Source organism: Ornithodoros turicata, chromosome 3 (assembly GCF_037126465.1).
Source record: "Ornithodoros turicata isolate Travis chromosome 3, ASM3712646v1, whole genome shotgun sequence".
Classification (NCBI taxonomy): domain Eukaryota; kingdom Metazoa; phylum Arthropoda; class Arachnida; order Ixodida; family Argasidae; genus Ornithodoros; species Ornithodoros turicata.
Window position 1 is genome coordinate 70167303 of NC_088203.1, and position 26148 is coordinate 70193450.

Here is a 26148-nt window from a genome sequence, read left to right on the forward strand (position 1 = left end):
AGTCCAGCCCAGCAACGATCTGCGCTCAAAGCTCTTTTGACATTTCTGGACACCATCGGACTTCGATCGTTATTGTGAAGGGGCTCATTATTTTATTGCCCACCTCCCCACCAGCAATGGGGTAGAGTATCGCCTCTGGCGATGAACTTCCCCACTCTCCATTTCAAAATAAATTTGTTGTTTTTCCCTTCTCCCCATTTCTCCCCCCTACTTCTCCTCTCCTCGCTTCGCCCTCCATAACAGCCCTCGTCCGTTTCTCCAAGTGGACGCCGATATACCGATAGTCCTTTAAGGCAACTTCAATGTGAACATAATGTAGGGCACACAATTCGTCGATTTGATGAGGGACACGTGCAACATCGATTGCGCGACGGGTGACGAGGGCTACTGCTCCGTGCAATGCTTGTCTAGGTCTATCTTTTACAAGCAGCATCAGCTTCGAATGTCTAAATTACACCTACTTCTCGTACCATCGCCCGGTGTTGAACAGAGGGATGACACGACCCTCCGCCCTGCCTCCCACGATACCGTCCTCTCCCAACCAAGACGATCGTCTATAGCTGTAACGTATACTCACTGAGTTTGTTTCAGGAACAACATCGTGATATAAAACTATTGCATTTCTTTCATTTACTATAATAAATATGTACTAAACTTGAACAAAACGAATATTTCATAATGAAATTATACACGGTTCATTCAAACTACTATATTTTATTTGAACTGTCTCCATTCACATCAGGTAATCACGTTAAAAACTTGCGGCTGTGTCCTGACACAGGCTACCCCCATTCTTGGTTGTCCTTCAGCTTTGGACAAACCTTCTAATGGTGTGCAAAATTTCATCCGTCCACTTTCACATCTAAAGCACTTTCGCTCAGTGAATATTCTATTTCTTAGTTTTGAGTTTTGGAAAAGTGCGCGCATCAACTCGGTGTTATAACTCATGAAAGCGTCGGTTCGAAATAGTCGACCGACCGCTACTGGAGAGAGAGTGAGAATACTGATGACCAAAGTTCCTACTGGCACAAGCTGGTGGCGCATACGTGCAGCAGGGCCGACATACTCGAATAATAAGCGTCGCTTTCTTTATGTTCGGTGTGCGTATGGTCCATATAGCATATTCCGGTTACATAAACTTTATACTCACAGTTTTCCTTTCTTCAGGTAGGTTGTAGCGACGCTGCCTGGGGTGTTTGTCAATTCTGATCTGTAACACGCGTCGCCGTAGTATGGGTCCTTCTTGTAATTTCTGTAGGCCTGGTATGCTACTGTCTTGTTCGGGGGGCTTGCAAAGCACTGTAAAGTATGTTCATCTATCTGAGTACGTACATAACATGCATTTGTGATTTTCTATAAGACAGGACTACTGGCGTGGATACCGGCAATTGTGTTGGCAGAACAAGTCTTATTCCTCTTGATGAAATACTTCTTTATTTTTGGTATTTTCGTTCTAACTCTAAATGAGTCCCGCAAGGAGACCTCACTTCAACAACGCTATTTAATATGGCTATGAAAGGGATAGTCAATGACTCGGAGTCAATGAGTCAAGGGATAGACAATGAGTTGCGAGCGCAGGAGCACTCTAATGAATAATTGTAAGCGTACAAACGAATTGAACAAAGTCAAATCACCAGTTCATGTGGCGTGCACGTAAGCAGTCCTGGCAACTGGGAATTCAGCTGCTGTTGTTAGATAGAAAAGCCGCTGTCAGACGCATAAGCCTCATCATATCAGAGAACATAGACGGAACAGTGTCTTTATTGACGTAGTAGCGAATTCGAATACAGTTAACCACCTTGGTAGAACAACGTGCCTAATGGATCGACAACTACATGCTGATCAATTGCCAAGTTTTCCTGGTTTGCGAGCTATCAGTATTCATGTGTGATGGAATAGTTTACCACCACTCACGTTTATTAAACTTTCCCATATCCTGGAGCGTGGTTTTGTTTTTGCTCGTTCGATAAATTTGTGAGCGAGTGCGTCATCTGCGATATATAGTTTGAAAATATTGTTTTGATGTAAAACAAATTAAAGGGACAGTCTGGACCCCAGATGTAAAGTAAGTAGGCCTTATCAGATGGTTCCTTATATCTTTCCGAGCCACCATGCAAAATTTTACATATTCAGCTCCGAAAATTTTTAATGAAATTTTCAACTTGCATCTTTGCCCCCGACTGAAAGCCGCACTTCGAACAGTCGTGACATCAGGAGCGTTCTCTTCCGGCCTTTGCGGCGTCTGCATGGCTCCTCTCGGCGAGTTGCGTGTTGTGCTTTTTGCGTGGCCGTTCCTGGTTCCGAACTTTCAATACGCACGGCATTCCTGCCTTTTATTAACAGTGAGTGGTTACTGCATATGTGACTGTGTTGTTGAGCGATGAGGCATAGGGACTGTGAGACAAACTGGTGGCGCCGCGATGCGGCCTCCAGAGAAAGTACCTTGCGTGATAGCCGCCGAGAAGCAAGCTTTGTTTACATGTGAAGTGCAAACGTCTAATTTTACCACACCGGAACTGTTGCATCGTTAACTGCGCAAGCACCTAACGGAATTCCTAACTAGGGACCAGATGTTTCGTTTCACATGATTTTCGGCCCTTGCATGGGGTGTACACAACATGAGCGAATATGTTCTATTTCCTTTGTTCTAGTTTCAATGAAACTGAATGAGGGCCTGCAAGATGATCAATGATTTCCAGTTGCCGCTTTCGTGACGGTGAAACGCCGCTGGAAACTGTATCACCGTCAAATGCACCGCTCAAACGGAAACCTATTTCGAGCTAATGATTGAGGTGTTTTATTGCCTGTGCCCAGAGCCGATACTCCCGGAGAGCTCAGCCCAGAGCTCCCGGTAATTTGGTTGACGAGCCTCACAGTGAGAATAGAAGCTCTACGTTGGCCAAAAAGTTTAGTATTTACGCACCGACCATTTCACAGCCGTCGGGCCGCAAGCCCACGGCGGCAGCAGAGGTAAAAACGCATATACAATTTCTTATTTGAAGATCTCTTTAGCGTTATTGTATCTGAAGATGCTGGAAAAACTGCGGCACAGGTTCAGACAGTATGTTGTGACCACACGTGTTTATTTGTATGGATCAAACGGACGCATGATGTACGTTTCAGCGACGAAGCTATGTGCGCAGTGATGTGCCAAAAGGACGAAATGAATACGAGACTCGTCAAAAACAAGATGTCACAAGCGGCTGGAGTCAGAGAAATGCACCTATATACTCTTCGCTAGCAAGCCAGTATTTTGTGAGACATCAAATAACCATCCTCTCGACGTATCACTTACAGGTGTTTTGACACCGACAGACGCGAATGGCTGTGTCTCCTTCTGCACTATTAGATACATTATAAATACGTACGGTGGTTGCTCCCGTGCAGTTTTTCTCCATTCTCTTCGCTCGCGCCCCTGAAAGGTTCCACATTATTTGCACTTGGAAAATTAGCTCTTCTAATTACGGTGGTAGCCACGGAAGCTACGTTTCAATTTGAGAATGCATAGAACGGGCGGCGTGGTATCACGTCGGATACTTCCAAGACCGCCACTGGCGGCGCTGTCGCGACGGAGCAGCGCGCCCTCTTTAGTTGTCGCACGGTACCTATAGGTGTTGGTTATTTCATCGTGAGAACAAGAAGGAAAACAAAACGTGCGTGTCGTTTTTCGGGGTTGGCGGAGATCGAACCCCTAAAACAGTTGCGGATAGCCAGTATTCACCGTCCTGGGTAAAAGCTCGGTGCAGTACCAATGCCTTTTGAAGATGATGTTCACTGCACTGCGCGCCATTGTCCAACAAATACCTGCTTCGGGAGATCTACCGGCTGTTCAAGCAGTACTAGCACTTGAGCCTCTTCTGCGTCATCTTCCCTCTCCACCTGTGAATGGCTAATCACCCGCCACTTCCTCCAACAGCCCCTTATCGCCACACGACTATTTTTCAATGGAATGCTCGAAGTCTCCAGTCGAAGACGCCTGATTTTCGCCAGTTCACATGGCGACACAAATTCCCCTTGCTCTGCGTCTCCGAATGCGGTATCACAGAAGATTTTCGGCTCTCGAATTACCTTACCTTCCTTTCTGAACCCCGAGGACGAACAAGTCGTGTCGCGCTTTTCGTCCGGTCTGACATCCCCGTAGTCCGCCGGACAGTGCGCACGCAGGGGACTGGTGACTACGTGGCCTGCTCCGTTCGGCTAGGCTCCCTTGACCTCACGGTTGTCTCCCTTTACTTGCCCCCTGGTGTTCCCTACGACATTGCTGAATTGGACACACTTATTGCCAGCCTCCCGTCGCCGCTTGTGCTTTGTGGCGATTTCAACGCGCATAATGCCGTCTGGGGTAGCACACGCACCGACGCAAGAGGACAGCGCCTTGCGGACCTCTTCGCCGACAGAGCTCTAAGTATATTAAACGACGGTTCCCCAACATTTCTTCAAGCCACATACCTCTCCTCGTGTCTTGATCTTACCGCTGTGTCAACATCAGTGGCTCGTCTTTTCACATGGGGAGTAGATGCCGACACCCTTGGAAGCGATCATTTGCCCGTACTTATCGGCATCCGACGATCGCGTCAGCCGGCTACATCACGTTCCGTCAAGCGAACCAACTGGCAGCTCTATCAGGCCACACTGGAGTCAGCTTCGTCAAACGATGCACTGGGAAACCAGCAGGATTTTGCTCGTACTGTAGCAGGTGCTGCGCAGGCTGCTACTAACTGCTCCCGTGTCCCGGTGTGCTTCTCTGCCGTCGATGCTAAGTACGAGCGGCTTCGTGCTCTTCGTCGTCGCGCGGAACGCCGTGCCCGACGCACTGGTCACGCTCCTGACCGCCTCGAAGCCCGGCGCGTTCAGAAAGTTATTGGGCGTCATCTGCGTCAGCTTGCGCGGGACCATTGGCGCAGGTTCACGTCCTCTTTATCCCCTCGTACACCACTCTCTCGGATATGGGGAGTACTACGAGGCCTCTCCTCCCCTGTATCTCAGCGGAATCCGTTCCGCTCCCTGTCCCTTTGTACATCACAGCCTGAACTACAAATTGCCGAAGATTTTTGCGCAAGACTTACCACCAACACCCCTAGCTCAGTAACGCCTGTAGTCCCAGTCCACGCGCCAAGTCATCCTGTCCTGGACACGCTCTTCACCCTCTCTGAACTCGAAACTGCACTTGCAGCCGCTCCCCAGCACACCTCACCTGGCGCAGATCAGGTTACCTATAAGGCCCTTTGGCACCTTCCCCTATCGGGCCGCTTGCACCTCCTGCGGCTTCTCAATGAGAGTTGGTGTACCGGACAAGTCCCAGAAAATTGGAAGACGGCCATGGTGGTTCCTGTACTCAAACCGGGCCAATCGCCGCATCACATTGACTCTTTTCGTCCCATTGCCCTCACCAGCTGTATAGGGAAGACACTTGAACGCATGATTTTCACACGTCTCAGCTGGTTCCTTGAGACTGCTGAGTATTTCCCGGAAGTGATGGCGGGATTCCGCCCGGGCCGATCAGCGCTGGACTGTGTCATCAACCTAGTCAGTCAGGTGCAACAAGCCAAAGCAGAGGGATTATTGACTGCCGCTGTGTTCCTCGACGTAAAGAAAGCCTACGACAGTGTTTACCATGCTGCCATCCTTGACGCTCTTACTGCGGCTCAAGTTGGCGGCTGCCCCCTGCGATGGATACAAGACTTCTTATCAGGCCGTTATCTCTTCGTGCGCACCGCTGGCGGTGACACCACCAAGCACCACGTGACCCGTGGGGTCCCGCAGGGCAGTGTCCTTAGCCCCCTCCTCTTTAACCTTATCATGGCTTCCCTTACCCCGTTGATCCCTGCTCATACATCCATCACAATATACGCCGACGACATCTGCATCTGGACTTCTGCAATCCGTCGAGACACGATCCAGCGCCGACTGCAAAGCTCTCTACATGTGATTACCACCTATCTTGCCTCCCGTGGCCTAACAGTGTCGCCGGCGAAGACTGTTGCAATGGCGTTCTCGCGCAAGTGCTTCCGCAGGTATCCGCTCTACCTTGACGGCTCCCCTCTGACTTTCGCCACTTCATGCCGATACCTAGGTGTTATACTTGATCGCGACCTAACTTGGTCCCGCCATGTGAAGATGATTACCACAAAGGCGACTGCCTCAGTTCACGTCCTCAGACGTATCGCTGGTGCGTCCTGGGGCCCGTCCTGCTCTGATCTTCATCGCGTCCATCAGGCCCTCGTGTTGGGGACACTACGCTACAGCCTCCCTATCTTGCATGCCCTCAGCCAAACGCAGGAGCGCGAGCTCCTTAACATCCAAGCCCGCGGCCTTCGCATTTGTCTGGGAGTACCACGAACATCAGAGACTTACGGCACGCTTGCTGAAGCACGGGAGACTCCTGTCCCTCTTCTGCGGGATGCTGATACACTTCGAGTATATTCTCGCTATCTAACCAGTCACCCTCACCACTATCTTTGCCATATTGACGACGAATGCCCTGACTCAGCTTTCGGCAAGACCATCGCCCGCCTGAAGGATCATCTTCCTCCCTCCCCAACCACTCCCACATATGCGCCAGCAATGTGGACCCTTGCGCGTCCTGATATCTGCTCCACCATCCCTGGTCTTCAGCGCAAGCGTGACACTCCCGCACCTGTAGCCCTCCAACTCGCTCTCCATTGTTTGCACTCCACGTATCAGAATCATCGCCAGGTATACACGGACGGCTCAGTCACGGCAGACAGCTCGGGTGCTGCATTTTATATCCCTGATAGTGACTTTCAGCAAGCCGTTGTCCTCCCATACCCAATGTCTTCTATGGAAGCGGAACTCCTCGGCATCCTCTCTGCTCTACAGCATCTGCTCGGTCTGCCGGCTGCACAGTGGGTTGTTCTGACTGACAGCAAGGCCTCACTGGATTTGCTGCTCTCGTTTCGCCCCAGCACCATATGCACTCTCCACACGCTCATACTACAAGCTCTGACACAACTTGCGGTAACTGGCCATTCTGTGACGCTTCAATGGATCCCGGGACACGTAGGCCTTCTGGGTAACACCCGCGCAGACACAACAGCAAGAGACGCAACATCTAACAGAGCTCTTCCTGCCACCCCTCTGCCCCTAACGATCTCTGTCTGCTCCCTGCACATTCGTCGGTGGCGTTATGTCCGTACCCGGCAGTTCCGAGCGGACTCTACCTCATATCATCATTTCGTACGCCTCATTGACCCCATGCAGGACTTCACTATTGCCTGCCGCTGCAATAGAGCTGAAGAATCACTCCTCCACCGCCTTCGAATGAATGTTGCACGGACACCCTCACTCCTGCATAAAATGCGCCAGACGAACTCCCCCGATTGCACAACTTGCTATGTGGAAGCCGACATCGAGCACTACCTCCTATTCTGTAACCGGTACCTCCCAGAAAGACTCGTCCTCCAACGCCACTTGCGACAACTTGGCTACCCTAACGTCTCTTTGGCCACCCTGCTCGGCCCGGTCCTGCACAACCAGGGGGCAGTTACGACTGCCCTCTTGAGCTTTCTCCGTGCAACCGGTCTCTCGACCAGCCTCTAAGGCCCTTTTGTGTATCTGTCTGTGTGTGTGTGTGTATTCCGTTTTCTTTCCTTTTTTTTTCGTTTCTTTCCTTTTTTTTTCGTTTCTTCTTTTTTTCGCTTCTTTCCTTTTTTCGTCTTCTTTCCTCTTTTTCGTTTTTTCCCCTTTTCTTTTCGTTTCTTTCTTTTTTTCGTTTCTTCTTTTTTTCGCTTCTTTCCTTTTTTTCCTTTTTTCGTTTTCTTTCCTCTTTTTCGTTTCTTTCCCTTTTCTTTTCGTTTCGTTCTTTTTTCTTTTCTTTCTTTTTTTCGTTCTCTCTCTATTTTTTCGTTTTCTTTCCTCTATTTCGTTTTCTCCCTTTTTTTTCGCTTTCTTTCTTTCGTTTTTTTTTCGTTTTCTTTCATGCCGCCTTCTTTCCTTTTTTCGTTTTCTTCCTATCTTTTCGTCCCCTTTCCTTTTCCGTTCCTCTTTACGAAAGGAATAGCAAGTCGGCCTTTGCCTGACTAACCTTTCCTTGTTTTTTTTTTTTCTCAATAAACATATTCCCCCCCCCCCCCCCCTTTTGAAGAGACAAGTAAGTGTTATTAAGTGTCGACCTCGTTCTCGTCACATATTTGGCATACACAGCATAAACATTTGTCAGGCGCGTCTCTCTGAGTTACAGCACCAATACCTGCACAACAAATGTTACACGCTACATTCGTTCCGAATAACATATGTTAATAAACAAATCGTCAATCCGAACTGGGTAGGGTCTCACGTGAAAATATCACTTTGCGGATCAACCAAGCGCCGATTGTTGTTCTGTCGTCTTGCACAATTGCGACGTCGGGAACGAGGGTGACGTGACGGAGAAACCGAAACCGGATATGTGTTAACAGTAGGATCTAATTCATTTTCTCTAAAACCTGGAAGCTCCTTCCGTTTCCATTTTACGTGGATGATATACGCGTGGAGCACAGCCGAATGTAGTCGCAATCCTAACACCATCAGGAGGTCCGAACTGCCGCTTTGAGCTAACGCATGGGTTGATCATCTTCTATGCCGATCCGTTCTTTCATCAGGACGCGACGAAAGTAATACAGTGTCGCGTACAGTAATACATCGCCTTGCATACATTGCTCCTACGAGTGGAAAGTAAACATCACTTGTACGAACATTCCCAAGTGAGAAGTGAAGTAGAAGACAGCGGGCTTAAAAGGGGAAGTATACACTGAAAGTTGTAAGAAGGGACGTATATGGGGCTAGTTCGCGGCACCTATCTGTTTCCACGGGTAAAGCACGTGCATATTACTGAGCATTACACCAACGTGGAAGCGTTCGGCGTGTGCTGTGGAGCACATACTGATATAAGATGGACCCAGATGGGTGCGTATGTAAAAGGGTGCGCGTTACACACTACGTAAACTTCCGCGCCCAATATCTGTTTTTCATGCGTGGGACTGCGCGTCGACATTGTGCTGAATTTCACGCAGCGAATACGCTGATGTCACGGGAAACGAAAAACAGTCGTGTTTACATTTCCTGCCAGCGTGGACATCGCCCTGACTAGCGCTGAGATCCGGGACGCTCCAGATCCTGGGATCTTGGCGGCTTTTTAAGTTCGAAATCCAGGGATCTCGGCACTTCACACACACACACACACACACACACACACACACACACACACACACACACACACACACACACACACACACACACACACACACACACACACACACACACACACACACACACACACACACATACATACATACACTTCAGGGGAATATATACGTACTGCAAAACTATTGTTGACCTATGGGGACGTAGAAGGTGGGTAACAATTAGCAGTTGTTGAATTTGTTGCGCTGGTACGAATTATGTACAGTTTGCGAAGGCGGTTGCATCTTATTGACCCTGATGAGTTCGGAACAGTTGTGAATGTGTTATAAGAACAAATAATTGTAGTACACAGCGAGTACATTCAAGTTAGCTGGTGTAATGCTGGTGTAATTGGAGCTACAGAACAAGGACAGCTTGACGAAGAATCGGCAAGGAACAAGGTGACACGGAGTTCGTTCTGCGCAGACCGCCTCATCCTGCTGTTCACGGATCCCTCATCCAAACTGTCAATTGTCCTCAGACTCAAGGAGATGCTGCCGTCCTCGTAATTACACGAAATAGCTCGCATGCTCTCACTATGTGTTACAGAATTCCTCGTCCTTAACTACTTGCTCCCTAATAGCGTGCGCATATGTCCTTCCTTGTACAGTGCAGATAGCGTGCCTGTGCCACACGCATTGTCTTGCTTATTCTAGGTGTATTTGCGGCGTAGAACCGACTCTGTTGTACCGTGCATATGAACAACAGCGAAAAGAGGTAAATAGTTAGCGACTTCCCGCAGAAGTCAGGGAATCGAAGCCGCGTCCGGTTTTTACTGCTTCCGTGCTGACAATGAACAGGAGACTAAGTGGAGGTAATGTAGCAAAGTACTTGTAGAAGTCCCTGCGAAAGGTCTCCTCAAACATCTGCTCCAACATGACGTTCACCATTCGCCAGCGATGCACATTTCCTCGTTTCGTGTGCGAATGGGCTTTGGAGGTGTTGGCTAAGTCTGGCTGCTTTACTTGCGCGTTGCCGGCGAGAGAGCTTCAGTAACGGCTTAACGCAAGCGCCGAAGTTCCATGCATTGGTTTGTTCTTTCAGAGGGGCATGGACTTCCCCAACCCAACTGTGTGGCTCCGTGCTCGTGAACAACAGCAAGAAGAAAAAAAGTAAAAGGAAAGCTGATGATCAGAGGGATCGGTTTAATTTTTACGATGAGCACGCGGACAAACAAAGTATAGCCACTTCCCTCAGAACCTTCAACGCAACGTGAACAATTTGTTGCGCAAATAAACCACCTAAAATGGCGAAAGCCTACGTTTTCTTCAAAACTAAGCAACCTGTGGTACCTACCTAAGCAATTTCCCTTCCTTCCAATTTCCCTTCCTGTTGCTTGCCTGCCGCGTATCGGCCTTGATATAAATCAAGTTAACCGATGGGCACTACACTGAGCTACCTAAGCCTCTTCTTAAACTCTTGAAGCCTGCTCAAGGCAGTCTTAACAAACGTTATTGTAAATAGTAAGTCAATAGTTACTCTGAGCAAGTAGCCCCTAGCTAAGCTATACAGCTAACAATCCCAAAATTCGCGGTCCCCCCCCCCCCCCCCCCCGCCGGCGCACTCTGTCAATATACTCAGCCGCTATGCGGGAAGCGGCATTACGGGATGTGAATTCAATGGGAGACTGCGTTTATGCCAATTAACAGCAAAACAGAATAAAATTTGTAAGATGTCATCGTCTAATAGAGAAGAACACCATGTGAAGAACCTCTGGAGACATGGAGACAAAGGCAGTCAAATTCTAGAAATGTCATCGCCTATTTTTGTTCAGTACGTTCTCCAGGCCACATACTAACCACGGCACGATGTGTGAGTGTCAATCCTGATGCATCCAGGGCCTTCAAAGTTGCGACTCAGACAGGGTTCCCCTCTTAGGCGCTCGACGGACTAAGTCCCGGTATTATCGTAATAGGCATGCGCTGAGCCTGTACGGCCGGTCTGAAAGAGTTCGAAAGGCGAACGGTCATTTTTTCCAGAACTCGAAAGGACTGACAGAACAGACAACTTTATGTTGAGTGAGTAATATACAAATCATACCATTTTGTATTTTATATCGCTTTTATATTAAACTATACAACTTGATAAAACTGTCCATTTCGAGTGCCGTTTTGGAAGTGATTTTGTCAAACGCGACCTTTCAGGGTGCAACAGGAGAACAAGATACGGGGTTCAAACACCGTGATCTTACTTTCACATATACATACTACAAAGTTAGCTTAGGACATCTTTAATATTATTTTTAAATCAAATGATATTAAGCCCCGAGGATGACGAAATTGGCCATTTTCCCATTTCGAGTGCCGGTTTGGAAGCGATTTTGTCAAACGCGACCTCTCAGTGTGCAACAAGGGAGCAAGATACCGGGTTCAAACCCCGTGATCTTACTTCCACATCTACATATTACAAATTCAGGTTAGGACATCTTTAATATTATTGTTAAATCAAATGTTATTAAGCCACAACTTGCCACTTGGCCATTTCGAGTGCCGATTTGTCAAACGCGACCTTTCAGGGTGCAACAGGTGAACAAGGTACGGGGTGCAAACCCCGTGATCTTACTTTCAGATATACAAATTACAAAATCAGCTTAGGACATCTTTAATATTATTGTTATATCCAATGATATTAAGTCCCGAAGTTGATGAAGTTGGCCATTTCGACTGCCATTTTGGAAGCGATTTTGTAAAACGCGACCTCTCAGGGTGCAACAGGTGAACAAGGTACGGGGTGCAAACCCCGTGATCTTACTTTCAGATATACAAATTACAAAATCAGCTTAGGACATCTTTAATATTATTGTTATATCCAATGATATTAAGTCCCGAAGTTGATGAAGTTGGCCATTTCGACTGCCATTTTGGAAGCGATTTTGTAAAACGCGACCTTTCAGGGTGCAACAGGTGAACAAGGTACGGGGTGCAAACCCCGTGATCTTACTTTCAGATATACAAATTACAAAATCAGCTTAGGACATCTTTAATATTATTGTTATATCCAATGATATTAAGTCCCGAAGTTGATGAAGTTGGCCATTTCGACTGCCATTTTGGAAGCGATTTTGTCAAACGCGACCTTTCAGGGTGCAACAGGTGAACAAGGTACGGGGTGCAAACCCCGTGATCTTACTTTCAGATATACAAATTACAAAATCAGCTTAGGACATCTTTAATATTATTGTTATATCCAATGATATTAAGTCCCGAAGTTGATGAAGTTGGCCATTTCGACTGCCATTTTGGAAGCGATTTTGTAAAACGCGACCTCTCAGGGTGCAACAGGTGAACAAGGTACGGGGTGCAAACCCCGTGATCTTACTTTCAGATATACAAATTACAAAATCAGCTTAGGACATCTTTAATATTATTGTTATATCCAATGATATTAAGTCCCGAAGTTGATGAAGTTGGCCATTTCGACTGCCATTTTGGAAGCGATTTTGTAAAACGCGACCTCTCAGGGTGCAACAGGTGAACAAGGTACGGGGTGCAAACCCCGTGATCTTACTTTCAGATATACAAATTACAAAATCAGCTTAGGACATCTTTAATATTATTGTTATATCCAATGATATTAAGTCCCGAAGTTGATGAAGTTGGCCATTTCGACTGCCATTTTGGAAGCGATTTTGTCAAACGCGACCTTTCAGGGTGCAACAGGTGAACAAGGTACGGGGTGCAAACCCCGTGATCTTACTTTCAGATATACAAATTACAAAATCAGCTTAGGACATCTTTAATATTATTGTTATATCCAATGATATTAAGTCCCGAAGTTGATGAAGTTGGCCATTTCGACTGCCATTTTGGAAGCGATTTTGTAAAACGCGACCTCTCAGGGTGCAACAGGTGAACAAGGTACGGGGTGCAAACCCCGTGATCTTACTTTCAGATATACAAATTACAAAATCAGCTTAGGACATCTTTAATATTATTGTTATATCCAATGATATTAAGTCCCGAAGTTGATGAAGTTGGCCATTTCGACTGCCATTTTGGAAGCGATTTTGTAAAACGCGACCTCTCAGGGTGCAACAGGTGAACAAGGTACGGGGTGCAAACCCCGTGATCTTACTTTCAGATATACAAATTACAAAATCAGCTTAGGACATCTTTAATATTATTGTTATATCCAATGATATTAAGTCCCGAATTTGACAAAATTGGCCATTTGGCCAATTCGAGTGTCGTTTTTGAAGCGATTTTGTCAAGCGCGACCTCTCAGGGTGCAACAGGGGAAGAAGATACGGGGTTCAAACCCCGTGATCTTACTTTCACATATACATACTACAAAATCAGCTTAGGACATCTTCGATATTATTTTTATATGAAATGATTAAGCCCCGAATTTTCTTCAATTGGCCATTTCGTGTGCCGTTTTGCAAGCGATTATGTCAAACGGGACCTCTCCTGGGTGCAACAGGCGGGCTTCACACCCCGTGATCTTACTTTCACATATACATATTACAAAATCAGCATAGGACATCTTTACTATTATGGTTATATCAAATGATATTACGTCCCGAAGTTGATGAAATTGGCCATTTGGCCAATTCGAGTATCGTTTTGGAAGCGATTTTGTCAAACGCGACCTCTCAGGGTGCATCAGGGGAACAAGATACTGGGTTCAAACCCCGTGATCTTACTTTCACATATACATATTACAAAATCAGCTTAGGACATCTTTAATATTATTGTTATATCCAATGATATTAAGTCCCGAAGTCGATGAAGTTGGCCATTTGGCCATTTCGACTGCCATTTTGGAAGCGATTTTGTAAAACGCGACCTCTCAGGGTGCAAAAGGGAAAATGGTGCAGCGCTCGATCTTCGAAATCTGGATTTGATGTATACATTCTGTAAAACCAGCTTAACACATTTTTTATATCGTTTTTATATGGGCTCATATTAAGCCCCAAATTTGATAGCATTTTATTTCTTTTTCTTTTTTGTTTTTGCCTTCGCGAGTGTCGTTCTGGAAGCAGTTTCTTCAAATGCGACCTCTCCATGCACAGGGGAAACAGGTACGCCATGGCAGCAGGATTAAATGGGCTTCGCACGTTTTAAAGGGCTCGATCTGCTGCCGAACGATGAGGTAGCCTCTGTTACAATCCCAGTACAAGCCGTTCATAGTATCTTTTTGGCACCATGATGCATATCATTTGAGTCATTGTAAAGGGCCCTGCTGGCGCCTTTTCCAAATTTTGCGGTCGTTTACGACGCAATCACAGCAGAGGGGCATAACATAAGCCGTCGCGTCTTTATATGTGTGTAAAATGTCTGCCACCATGATTAAAGGGTTTTTTGTCCGTTTTAAAGGGCTCTGCAGCAGACTTTTATGGAGTTTGCGGCCGCATCCGTTATAATTCCACTAGAATGGCAATAGAATAAGTCGTTGCGAATACTTATATGACTTTGGAACTATGATACAAGGGGTATCGACCGTTTTGAAGGGCTCTGCTGCATCCTTTTCCGATATTTGCGGTAGTTTCTATTACAATCCCAGTAGAAGGGCATAGTACAAGCCACTGATGACATGTCATTGGCAGTATGAAACAAGGAGTCTCGCCCGTTTTGAAGGGCTATGCTGCATCCTTTTCCGATATTTGCGGTAGTTCCTGCTACAATCCCAGTAGAAGGGCATAGCACAAGCCATTGATGACATGTCATAGGCAGCATGAAACAAGGGGTCTCGCCCGTTTTGAAGGGCTTTTTCGATATTTGCGGTAGTTTCTGTTACAATCCCAGTAGAAGTGCATAGCACAAGCCATTGATGACATGTCATTGGCAGCATGAAACAAGGGGTCTCGCCCGTTTTGAAGGGCTATGCTGCATCCTTTTCCGATATTTGCGGTAGTTTCACTTACAATCCCAGTAGAAGGGCATAGCACAAGCCATTGATGAGATGTCATTGGCAGCATGAAACAAGGGGTCTCGCCCGTTTTGAAGGGCTTTTTCGATATTTGCGGTAGTTTCTGTTACAATCCCAGTAGAAGTGCATAGCACAAGCCATTGATGACATGTCATTGGCAGCATGAAACAAGGGGTCTCGCCCGTTTTGAAGGGCTATGCTGCATCCTTTTCCGATATTTGCGGTAGTTTCACCCAGTAGAAGGGCATAGCACAAGCCATTGATGAGATGTCATTGGCAGCATGAAACAAGGGGTCTCGCTTGTTTTGAAGGGCTATGGTGCATCCTTTTCCGATATTTGCGGTAGTCTCTGTTACAATACCAGTAGAAGGGCATAGCACTAGCCATTGATGACATATCATTCGCAGCATGAAACAATGGGTCTCGCCCGTTTTGAAGGGCTATGCTGCGTCCTTTTCCGATATTTGCGGTAGTCTCTGTTACAATCCCAGTAGAAGGGCATAGCACTAGCCATTGATGACATATGATTGGCAGCATGAATCAAGGGGTCTCGCCCATTTTGAAGGGCTATGCTGCATCATTTTCCGATATTTGCGGTAGTCTCTGTTACAATCCCACTAGAAGGGCATAGCACTAGCCATTGATGACATATCATTGGCAACATGAAACAAGGGGTCTCGCCCGTTTTGAAGGGCTATGCTGCATCCTTTTCCGATATTTGCGGTCGCCTGTGTTATGATCTCGGTACAATGGCATAGTATAAGTTGTTGATAATAGGTCTTTGGCAGCATGACACACGGGGTTTTGCTCGTTCAAGAGGGCTCTGCTGCCACGTTTTCCGAATTTGGTGATCGCCTGTGTTATAAATCCAGCAGAAGAGCATTGCACAAGCCACTGATAACTTTCTTTCGCTCCATGATACAGGGAGTATCGTCCGTTTTAAAAGGCCTTGCTGCCGCCGTATCAAAATTTTGCGGTCCCCTCTTGCACAATCCAGGTAGAAAGGCATAGCATAAACCGTCATGAATATACGTTTGGTACCATGATACAAGGGGTTTCGTACGTTTAAAGGACTCTGCTGCTGCCTTTTCCGAATTTTGTGGTCGCTTCTGTTGCAATCCCTGTAGAAGAGCATCATAAGCCGTTGATAATATCTGTTTGGAACCATGATTAAAGAGGTTTCGCCCGTTCTAAAGGGCTCTGCTGTGGTCTTTTACGGATTTTGCGGTAGCCTCTGTTACAATCCCAGTGGGAAGGGCAATGGCATAAGCCGTCCCGAATATGCCTTTGGCACCGTGATACAAAGGGTTTTGCCCGTTTTAGAGGGCTCTGCCGGCGCCTTTTCCAAGTTTTGCGGTCACCACTGTTAAAATCCCAGTACAAGGGCCTAGTATAAGTCGTTGATAATGGCTTCGCTATGCAGACTACACCAGTGACCCTTTGTGGTGTATTCCTTGGTTGCCCCTGCCATCATCGGGGTTGCAGAAAGGTTACTTTTTGCTTTTCTCAAAGAAGTTGGCAAGTGATGCAATGTTTCAAAAGGAGACTGTGGGTCACTTCTTGCAGGTAGACGTGTAAGCGAATCATGGACTTCTTTATGCGTGCTGCACTTCAGGAAAAATTGGTTGATTACCAAGAACAGTGAAATTCAAAGGGCTTCGTAACGGATATGTATTTTCATCTACGATGTTTTTTTGCTCAGACTTTAGCACCAGTGCTCGTAGATGTCTGCTGCCGTGTAAATGTTCGAACTGCTGGCGATTTGCCGTGCAAAGTTCACATTTGTGCCCCGTATCTTGGCAAGTTTCCCGAGCTGAATTCAAACGGAAGGTATCAGGTTTTAGTCCGTTGCGCAACTCGTATCAGCAGCGAAGAGGAACGACAATTTCTTCTTTGTCATTGTTGTTGCGGCTGGCACTATCATCAATGCGCATAGAAGCCAAGATGCGGTACCCGGCTTGATAAGATGTCTGCGTGATTTCGAGTGGAGCGAACAATAGGGAGGTATATCTTTATACATATCTATGTGTATATGCATTGGTGGCCAAGCTGTATCAGGAATTCTGATGAATTACAGGGGGATGGTTGGAAAAATTCAGGGGGAGTGTACACCTCCCTGGGGGGTGGGGGTAATGAAACCCCTGGAAAGGATCGCAATTATAGTAAAGTACCTTAGCGTAAACAGCTGAGCGGTATAGTTATTAGGCATTCGCATATACAAGTCGCCAATGAAAAACTTCACTTGACACACCAACAGAAACAAATGAGCTTCTTTTCCAAATGAGACATTGAAAATTTGAAAGGCGTTTCAAGTTCTTCGTACATAGTTCTTCACGAACGATTGTCCCAACGTTCAGGAGCACTGAAATTGTCGGTTTGCACACTGTATTATTGATTTTGCTTGCATTTTCAACGTGAAAAAGAAAAAAAAATCAGGGAAAGAGGAATAATTAAAATGTTTCACACAATAGCCCTCGTACATAACTACTCCATCTTTTTTTTTCTCTCCTTTTTTGCTCTGCGCCTCTCTGTGCTCCGTAAAGTTTTTCGCGCATGATATCCGGAGAGGCTGCTGCTATGCTGCAAGCCCATAAACTTAGTGTAGTAATTAAGATGATGTCATTCTCTGCACTTGTCTCCAGTATTACTTCTCAATTATCATATTACTTACAGTGTAGTTTATCAAAATGCACGTTCACACCAGATCGCTGTAACTACTTGTTGAGGTTCATGAGTCACAAGAACTGCTCGAATGTGAATGTACTTCCTAACGTCGACAGGAGCAGCACTACATCGAGCAAGAGTACAAACAAGGCCTGAAAACATGTTTTTTTTTCGAATTCTTCATTGTTGGAGGGGGGGGGGGGACGGGGGGTCAGCTTTATTCTGTTTAGTGGTCGAGAGCCCTCGGGGCACAGAAAACCTGACTGCAAGCCATGTACATGCGGCCTGCGTGTGTGAGAGGCCTGATTACCCTGATCTAAGTATTGCTTCATCTTAAGCGAGAAATAAATAATGTACTCGGGGGCGCGTGCACTTGTTTAGCGTTATCTCCAAATCTGCTAATGAACAACTTTATTTTTGACGTTGGGGTGTCTAATCGCCACCGGCGATATTCTACCCTGTTCCAGTTTCTACTCTCCTATACAGGCTATACTCAATCACATGCCAGTCTTCATACCATGGATCCATACAACTGGTTATTGGAAATCTACAATAAACATTGGAGATCAAGTTGAAAGGTATACACCGTTTTCCAGCCAGCCTGGCGCCCAGCACTTTCGCACCCAGCACATTCCAGCAAGGAGGAAAGCGATAACACGGAGGAAGCGTACGTCCCGTGTATTTTCCTTCTCTCTGGCATGTGTGGTAAACAGCCTTCAACGTGCTTCCCGTGCTAGACAGCGCTTCGGTTCAAATATGGCGACGTCCACGGGAAAACGGTGTATAGGCTGGGATTGAAGGAACGGGTCGCACCATCAAATCCCATTATTGTTGTCTAGTTTCAAGCTGATCTAAACTCGCTGATTGCTATGCAATTTATTTTTTGGAGCACCTTACATTTTCCACGCATAATTATACTACTGAATACAGCAGACATCTGTCGACGTCTGCACGCCGCTCATAGCAGCAGTTACTTCGCGGCGCTAACACACAATTAAAAAAAACCTAATACAACAAGATCCGTACGGTGCATCCGATACACCCTACATTAGTAGTTGTAAGGGTCGAATGTTGCCCCGGTATAAATACTTTCACCCGCTGGATCACGTCACGGAAATGTTTCCTTTCCAGGCGGGGGGCGTGCATTGTCATTCAGAGATGCGATAACACACCACCGAACGCGTTTCAAAATGAACCCCCAGAAAAAAGCTCACTTTCATGCTATTTTGGTTTCGTCACTGATTTTCCTTTCCCTCACTTCAGCCAATCAAATTTTCCTACCTGCGGAAGGCAAAATCTGACATGGGACTTTAAGTGAGGAACTGCAACATCTGTTGTAATTGTCTATTTTTGTGTTGTTGTAAATTGCCGTGTGACCTATCCACCGGCGGCTATACCCCGAAGTATGGGTAAACAGTATTGTAAATACACTAAAATAAAATTCACTCAGTGTTCTCTACTTCTTCACCGCCTCGTGTGTCTGTGACCTTTTGCATTCCTACCCACTGCTTGGATTTGGAAATATACACGTCTTCGATTCTGGTATTTAGTTCTGCTTCAAAATCTCTGGTCCAACGAAGTCGCGTTTGATCAAATCATTGCCACTCGCAGGCGCCACCACTCGCATCGCCACAGCACTCGCAGACGCCAAATTGTCCATATGTTACATTTCATTTAGTAATAACTCTGGATATAAACCTGATATCGAAGATGTCATCATTTAATTACGTAGTCTGTATATCCATGCTTAATAGCTACGAGTCCGCGGCCCATACCTGTTTCCCTTGCTAGAGCCTGCGAAGTAGCGTTTGGTCAAATCGTTCATTTTCAAGCGACCAAAGAACAAACAGGAGACAAGATCACACGCAAGTCGCTCTGTTCCCCCTGTCTCCCACTCCTTCCTGCTGTCCTCTCTCCATCTGCCGACGTCTGTACACCGCTCATAGCCACAGTTGCTTCGCGGCGCTAACACGGAATTTAAAAAAAAAGTCGCTCTGTTGTTGTCTCATGTTTGTTCTTTGGTCGCTTGTGGATTTATACCTACCAGCCCAATCTATATTCTTCAGACATTTTGCCAAATCGACGCCCAAGTGGTACTCACTGGCGCCAAATTGTCAGTTTCCTCTATTTGAGCTCGTAATAACTCTTGATACCAACTTGATACTGACGGTATCATCATAAAATTACGTAGTCTGTGTATCCTCTGCGGATGCTGCTGTCCTTGCTGCACCCTTAGAACTCGCGTTTAGCCAATTTGTCGTCCAGAAGGCTATCACAGGCGCCAACCTGCCAATTTCATCCGGCAATCTCCCGATATTTGGAAAGTCTCATGCTCGGCCCCACAGTTATACATCACGTCTTATACCCCTGTTACACGGGCAGCTTTAACCGCTATTACGCTTAACAGCAGTTAGCCGACCAAACCGCTGTTACCGTGAACCACAGTTCGCTGCTGTTACACACAAATCAGTCAGACCGTTGACGGAGGTCACGTGGTTTTCTGGTGGTTTCCTACCTCGTGCATTTAATGCCGTCTTCCTCAATTGATTTTGTTGTTAGCTCGCAATTGATTGACGATGTTTGCTGCGTGTTCTTATAGGATCCTCAGTGTTATTGTCTGCGTGATATTTTTGTTTGTGCATCCTTAATTTTGTGAGTTCATATCAAGTGGTGCTCTGAAAGTAGACGTGCGGACGTTGTAACCCCCCCCCCCCATGGCGTGAAAAACCACATAAATAGTGATAAAAGCGCACACAAAATGACACAAACGCTTGTCATTATGTCTGCTCTTTTATCACCTTTAGCATGAACTTGCACCGACAGGCCCAATGTTATGTTCTTAAAGGGGTTGGGGCACTTTCATAGATGTGGTTCATTATATCTCGGGCGCATTGTGCTTCACGCCAGAGCTAGCCCCTAGCGAGAAACAAGCCCTCGAACACACTTCCGAGCACAGCGCAGACGTCACAGAGTTCAAAGTTGCGTTCATTCCCATTGGTAGCCGTCAGCCGTAAGCCATAGCCGTTCTCGTGCGTTGCCTCACTGGGGGCGGCGAGGGCTGTGATGTCAGAGTCGCGTGAGTTTCGGTATTCACGAGGCTTATTTTCTCCACTTTTATTGCCCTCTTCTCTGTGAAACTTTCAATGGAGGTTCACACGGGCACAAAGAACCGTCTTCACGTTTAGCTGGCATAACCTGGGATGATCTGTCGCGACCCCCTTGAAAAACGATGGCGTAGAGCAAGCCTTTACATGACAGCGCAGATCAGGAAGACGAAAATGACACCGTGAACCATGTACGGCCCTTTACAGGGAGGCAGTCCAGCATTCAACTGTTCTGCCATTCGAGTGTGATTACGCGGTTTATGTGTTGGAACGTAGCGCCGATAAGTTATCTTCTCAAATGCGTATCAATGCTTCTGTGGTTGAGACATGTGAATTCATATGATTTTGGGAAGAAGAGTCACCGGATTCACACACGGTCGACACGGATACTGCCATATTGTCCGTTACCGAGCACAAACCGAGCTTGCCAAGTGCGGTTTACGATAACCGTGGCTAATCTGGTAACTGCAGTTGCATTCGCCGTGTAACTGCGCCAAACCGTAGTTACCCGTAACCTCGGTTAGCTTAACCGCGGTTAAGACTGCCTGTGTAACGGGGGTATTATTCTTTATCTTACGCGAGTGCTCCCGGGCGTGTTATCGGTGTTGTTATCAGGTCGGGGCGCGAAAAGGGAATTGTTCGCCTCAGATATGTCCTCCTCTCCCTGCCCAAATCTGTTCCTCCTCACGTACTCACGCACCACCCTGTAAACTTAGCTTCCTTGCGCAGTCCTCTGCTATCAGGTCAAGCCGGGTTTCAGAGGGGGTGTCCCTGAATGCTGCTCTTGGGTACAGTTGTGTTCGTCGCATAACGGTTACCTTCCGAATTGTCACGTAGTAGAGTTCAACAAGCTTTATTCTAAATTCTGCGCTAGGTGGTATGTATGTAGGTGGTGTATGGTAGACAGATATGAACAAATTGCCTGCCTGCTGCCGAATACCTCATCATAGTTCGCTGTGTAGCGTGCTGTTTCGATTTTGCCCAAACCTGAAGTTTCGTCCTGGGATAGCAGGATTGAACAATCCCAGAATCAGGGGACGGAGGACATAATCATGCGATGATCATGCATATATATGATAGCATTGCGACACTGCTACATGCATTTTACGCACGAGAGATGTCAATAACTAGTCATTTTCTATTTTAAGTAAGCAATTAACAAAGTTGTAGTTTAAGTACTACAGCTTTTTCCGGCGTTATTAATCCTCTTGTCGTACATTTTAATCCTTATACCATGACATTTAATCCATTTGCCAACGGAATTAATCCTCCTTTCATTATTTTTAATCCTCATTTGACATAATTTAATTCGTTCCTCATACAATTTAATCCAAGTGACTATGTGTGGGCTACATGACTTTTTTTTTTTTCGTTTTGGGACAATTCCCAGGTGTACGCATATCGCACATGCTTTTCACTAATATTGTGGGTTTCTGCTCCACAGAAGTGTATGACGGTCTAACCCTCGTGTGGAGCAACTACGTGCTGTCCGAAGGCGCGCTGAACGTAAAGCTCGACGGACAGGAGATCTTTCTGATATACAGGAAGCAAGACGCGTGAGTAGGCTTGTCCAGAAAGAACTCCGAAACCTTGGCCGTCAACGGTGGCGGCACTTCTGTTGCTCCTTATCACCTTTTGAGAGCCCTGCTCGGATATGGAGAGTCGCAAGAAGTTTAAAGGAGAACCGTCCAGTTCGGAACCCACTTGGAGCTCTTGCGCTTCTAACATCTACGTCTGAGAAAGAGGTGGCCAGGGAATTCTGCCGTGTCATTACGAAGGGAGCCAATGTAACCAGCACCGAGGAGTACCTAACCCATACAGCCCATGTGACATCTATTCTCGAGCATGCCAACCCAGCAGCTGTCCCTGCCTTGGATATGGACTTCTCCGTGGCAGAACTTTCGTCAGCCATTTCAGCTGCATGCAAGAAGTCTTCTCCAGGCCCGGACGCCATTACATACACAGTGATTCGAAACCTTGACCCTACTTCCCTTCAGGCCCTGCTGAACATCTGCAATCACTCGTGGAGGCATGGACAGGTTCCTAGGCAGTGGAAAGTCGGCCAAGTGGTACCGTTGCTAAAACCAGGAAAACACCCATCCCAACTGGCATCATTTCGCCCGGTAACTCTGACCAGCTGCTTGGGGAAAGTTATGGAAAGAATGGTCTTGCGTAGAATTGAGTGGTGGCTCGAAAGCCGTGCCTTCTTCCCTCAAGAGCAAGCTGGGTTTCGACGGCACCGCAGTTCGATAGACTCTGTCCTCGACTTGGTCACGTCGGTGGAAGAGGCACGACGAGGCAGGAAGATCTCGGCGGCGGTATTTCTTGATGTTAAGAGAGCATACGACACCGTTAGCCATCCATCAATCTTACATGCTCTATACAGCGCTGCGCTCTCACGTACAACGTTGCTTTGGATAGCCGATTTCCTCAGTCAACGAGGTATTTTCGTCCGGACAAGACAAGGCGACACAGAGCAATTCCCCATCTCTCAGGGGGTACCACAAGGAAGCGTCCTAGGTCCGCTCCTCTTTAATGCCGTTATGGCGGGCATTGGAACCTGCATTCAGCGGAAAGTCAACTTGTCCCTGTATGCCGATGACTTTTGTGTTTGGACTACAGGCACTTCCCGTCCAGCACTCCGTCAGCGTCTTCAGCTCACGTTAGATGCCATTCGCCTCTACTTACTCCAGGCAGGAATGGAGATATCCGTAGAGAAAAGCGCAGTTCTAGCCTTCACGCGCAAAGACATGCATAGATATCGCCTGTATATTGGTGGAAGCCCACTGGAGCAGGTGACACATCACAAGTTCCTAGGCGTGACTCTATCATGGAATTTGTCGTGGAAGCGCCACATAGACGTCATTGAACAGAAAGTCCAACGCTGGGTCAACGTGATTCGTCACTTCGCAGGTATGAGATGGGGGCGAGACGAGAAGGATCTCCTCATGCTGCACAATGCCCTGGTTCGTGGCTCAGTGATGTACAGCCTTCCCGTCCTACACGGACTTCCTCAGACACTGATTCAAAGGATTCGAGACATGCTAGCGCGCAGCCTTCGGGTATGTCTTGGGGTCCCACGAGGCGCTGAAACCCCTCTAGTAGTGGCTGAGGCCAGGAACATCCCCATTGACGTTCTCCGTACTCGGGGAACTGCACGCCACTATCTGCGTCTACGTGCCCATCATAACGGTCACACTCTGATTCGCAAGCTTCACGCTAGACGGAACGCGACGGTTCATGCTGCTGTGACATCATTCAGACCTCATATCCCCAAATTCATAGTCGACCAGACGGCACCCAAAGTGCCTCCATGGACGTTGCCATCGCCGTCTGTCACTGTCTCCATCCCCGGTCTCAAGAACAACAAAAAGAACTATCCTGATTTTATTCTTAGGCAACTTACCCTTGACTTCGTCGAGGCTCAATACCGCAACAGTACCGCTGTATACACGGATGGATCGTCGACCAGGGCCACTTCATCTTCAGCCTTTGCCATTCCATCACAGTCTGTTACACGTGGGTGTCGTCTATCTCACCGTACCTCATCGACATCCGCTGAACTTTATGCTATCTTGTTATTTTTGACATATGCGGAAGACTGTGAACCGCGGCACTGGGTAATTTACACAGACTCCAAAGCAGCTCTCCTGTGCATTAAAAACATGGGCATCCGCGGTTCCCTTGCCTCAGTGGTGATAGACATCCTGTGCGCCCTGAAGTCCCTACAAGATCGCTCCCACTACGTTGCCTTTCAGTGGGTTCCAGGGCATTGCGGAATAACTGGGAACCACGAGGCCGACGCTGCCGCTGCCGCTGCACACCAACAACGACCTTCTATGCCCATTATACCCTCGAGAGGAGACAGAAGATCCCTTCTCAGGCATTTGTCCGATTCCTGGTCTACCCTACAGTGGCAACACGACATTCCAACTATGTCCTCTTTGGGAAATGTAGACCCAACGCTGTCATACCGACTGCCTGCAAAGCTTCCTCGTCCTCTGAAGTCACTCATCCACAGGCTACGTCTGAATGTGGCCTTCACTCCGTCCTATCGATACCAGCTAGGCTGTGAGGCTAGCCCTATGTGCAACGAGTGTGGCGTACTTGCCAACGTTGAGCACATACTCCTCCGCTGCCGGACCTATGTCAACGAGAGGCGTACACTGCAGTCGTAGCTTGCCACCCTTGGCTGCCGCCCCTTCAACTTGTCGACCATCCTCGGCCCTTGGGACACCGCGGCCGACTCCAGGGCGGCACACAATACATAATAGCGCTAACATTAGCATAACATTATATTAAATCAGTATTGCTCAGGGCTTCAATGAAGGCAGATTCATTTTGCACAGATATTATATGTTCAGGTAATGCATTCCAGATTGTGATTGTGTGTGGGAAATATGAATATTTGAACAAGTCTACCCTTGCTTCGTATGGTTTCACAGCCTTACTATGTCGTGCACGTAAGGACCGCGATGACAAAGATTCTAAGTATATCTGGCTATTGAGCTTTAGTTTATTATGATATAGCAGAAAGAAGAACTTTAATTTAGCTAATCTACGTCTGCTTTTTAGGCTTTCTAATTGCAAGGCTTCTAACATATTAGATACAGAGTCAGTTCGCCTAAAGTTGGACATTATAAAACGGGCTGCCAACCTTTGAACTTTTTCTATTTGGGCCGTAAGATTCTTTTTGTATGGGTCCCATACTATACTACCATATTCCAACACAGGACGGATCAGTGTTTTGTATGCAGTCAGTTTCACATCTCTCGAACTGTACTTCAGTTTTCTTTTGAGTAACCAAAGACGGTTCCTAGCCTTCAAACATGTTTCACTGACATGTTCGTCCCACTGTAAATTACATGCCACATTAATACCCAAATATTTAAATGAGTCAACTCTAATTAATTTATGCCCCTGGATACTATATTCAAACTCTGCTGTAGATTTTTTTGTTTGTTAGCTGAGAGAAAACGGTTTTCCGACAGTTAATATGCATTCCCCAGTCGCCACACCATTTCGATATATTCTCTAAACATCCAGCAAGCAATTTTTGATCAGCAACGTTTCTGATAGGGCAATATATTAAACAGTCATCTGCGAATAATCTAATAGTAACAGGACCATTAACACAAGATTCAATATCATTCATATAAATTAAAAATAAGAGAGGACCCAAAACTGATCCCTGGGGGACTCCTGATTTGACTTGTACATCATCAGATAAACCTGTCTGCAGATCTACATGTTGCGTTCTTCGTGACAGATACGCTGTTAGCCAGTGAATTATGCGCGGATTTATTCCAGTACGTATCAGTTTCTGAAT

At 46.7% G+C, this 26148-nt stretch overlaps 1 protein-coding gene across 1 annotated transcript in view; it reads right to left on the minus strand.

The window, feature by feature from the left end:
* LOC135389612 (uncharacterized) overlaps positions 1 to 26148 on the minus strand; it is a 76740-nt gene that overhangs the window by 46076 nt on the left and 4516 nt on the right. Inside the window, exon 2 of the mRNA XM_064619647.1 lies at positions 1151 to 1299. Coding sequence (XP_064475717.1) covers positions 1151 to 1299 — 149 coding nt within the window. The remainder of the gene's footprint in view (positions 1 to 1150; positions 1300 to 26148) is intronic.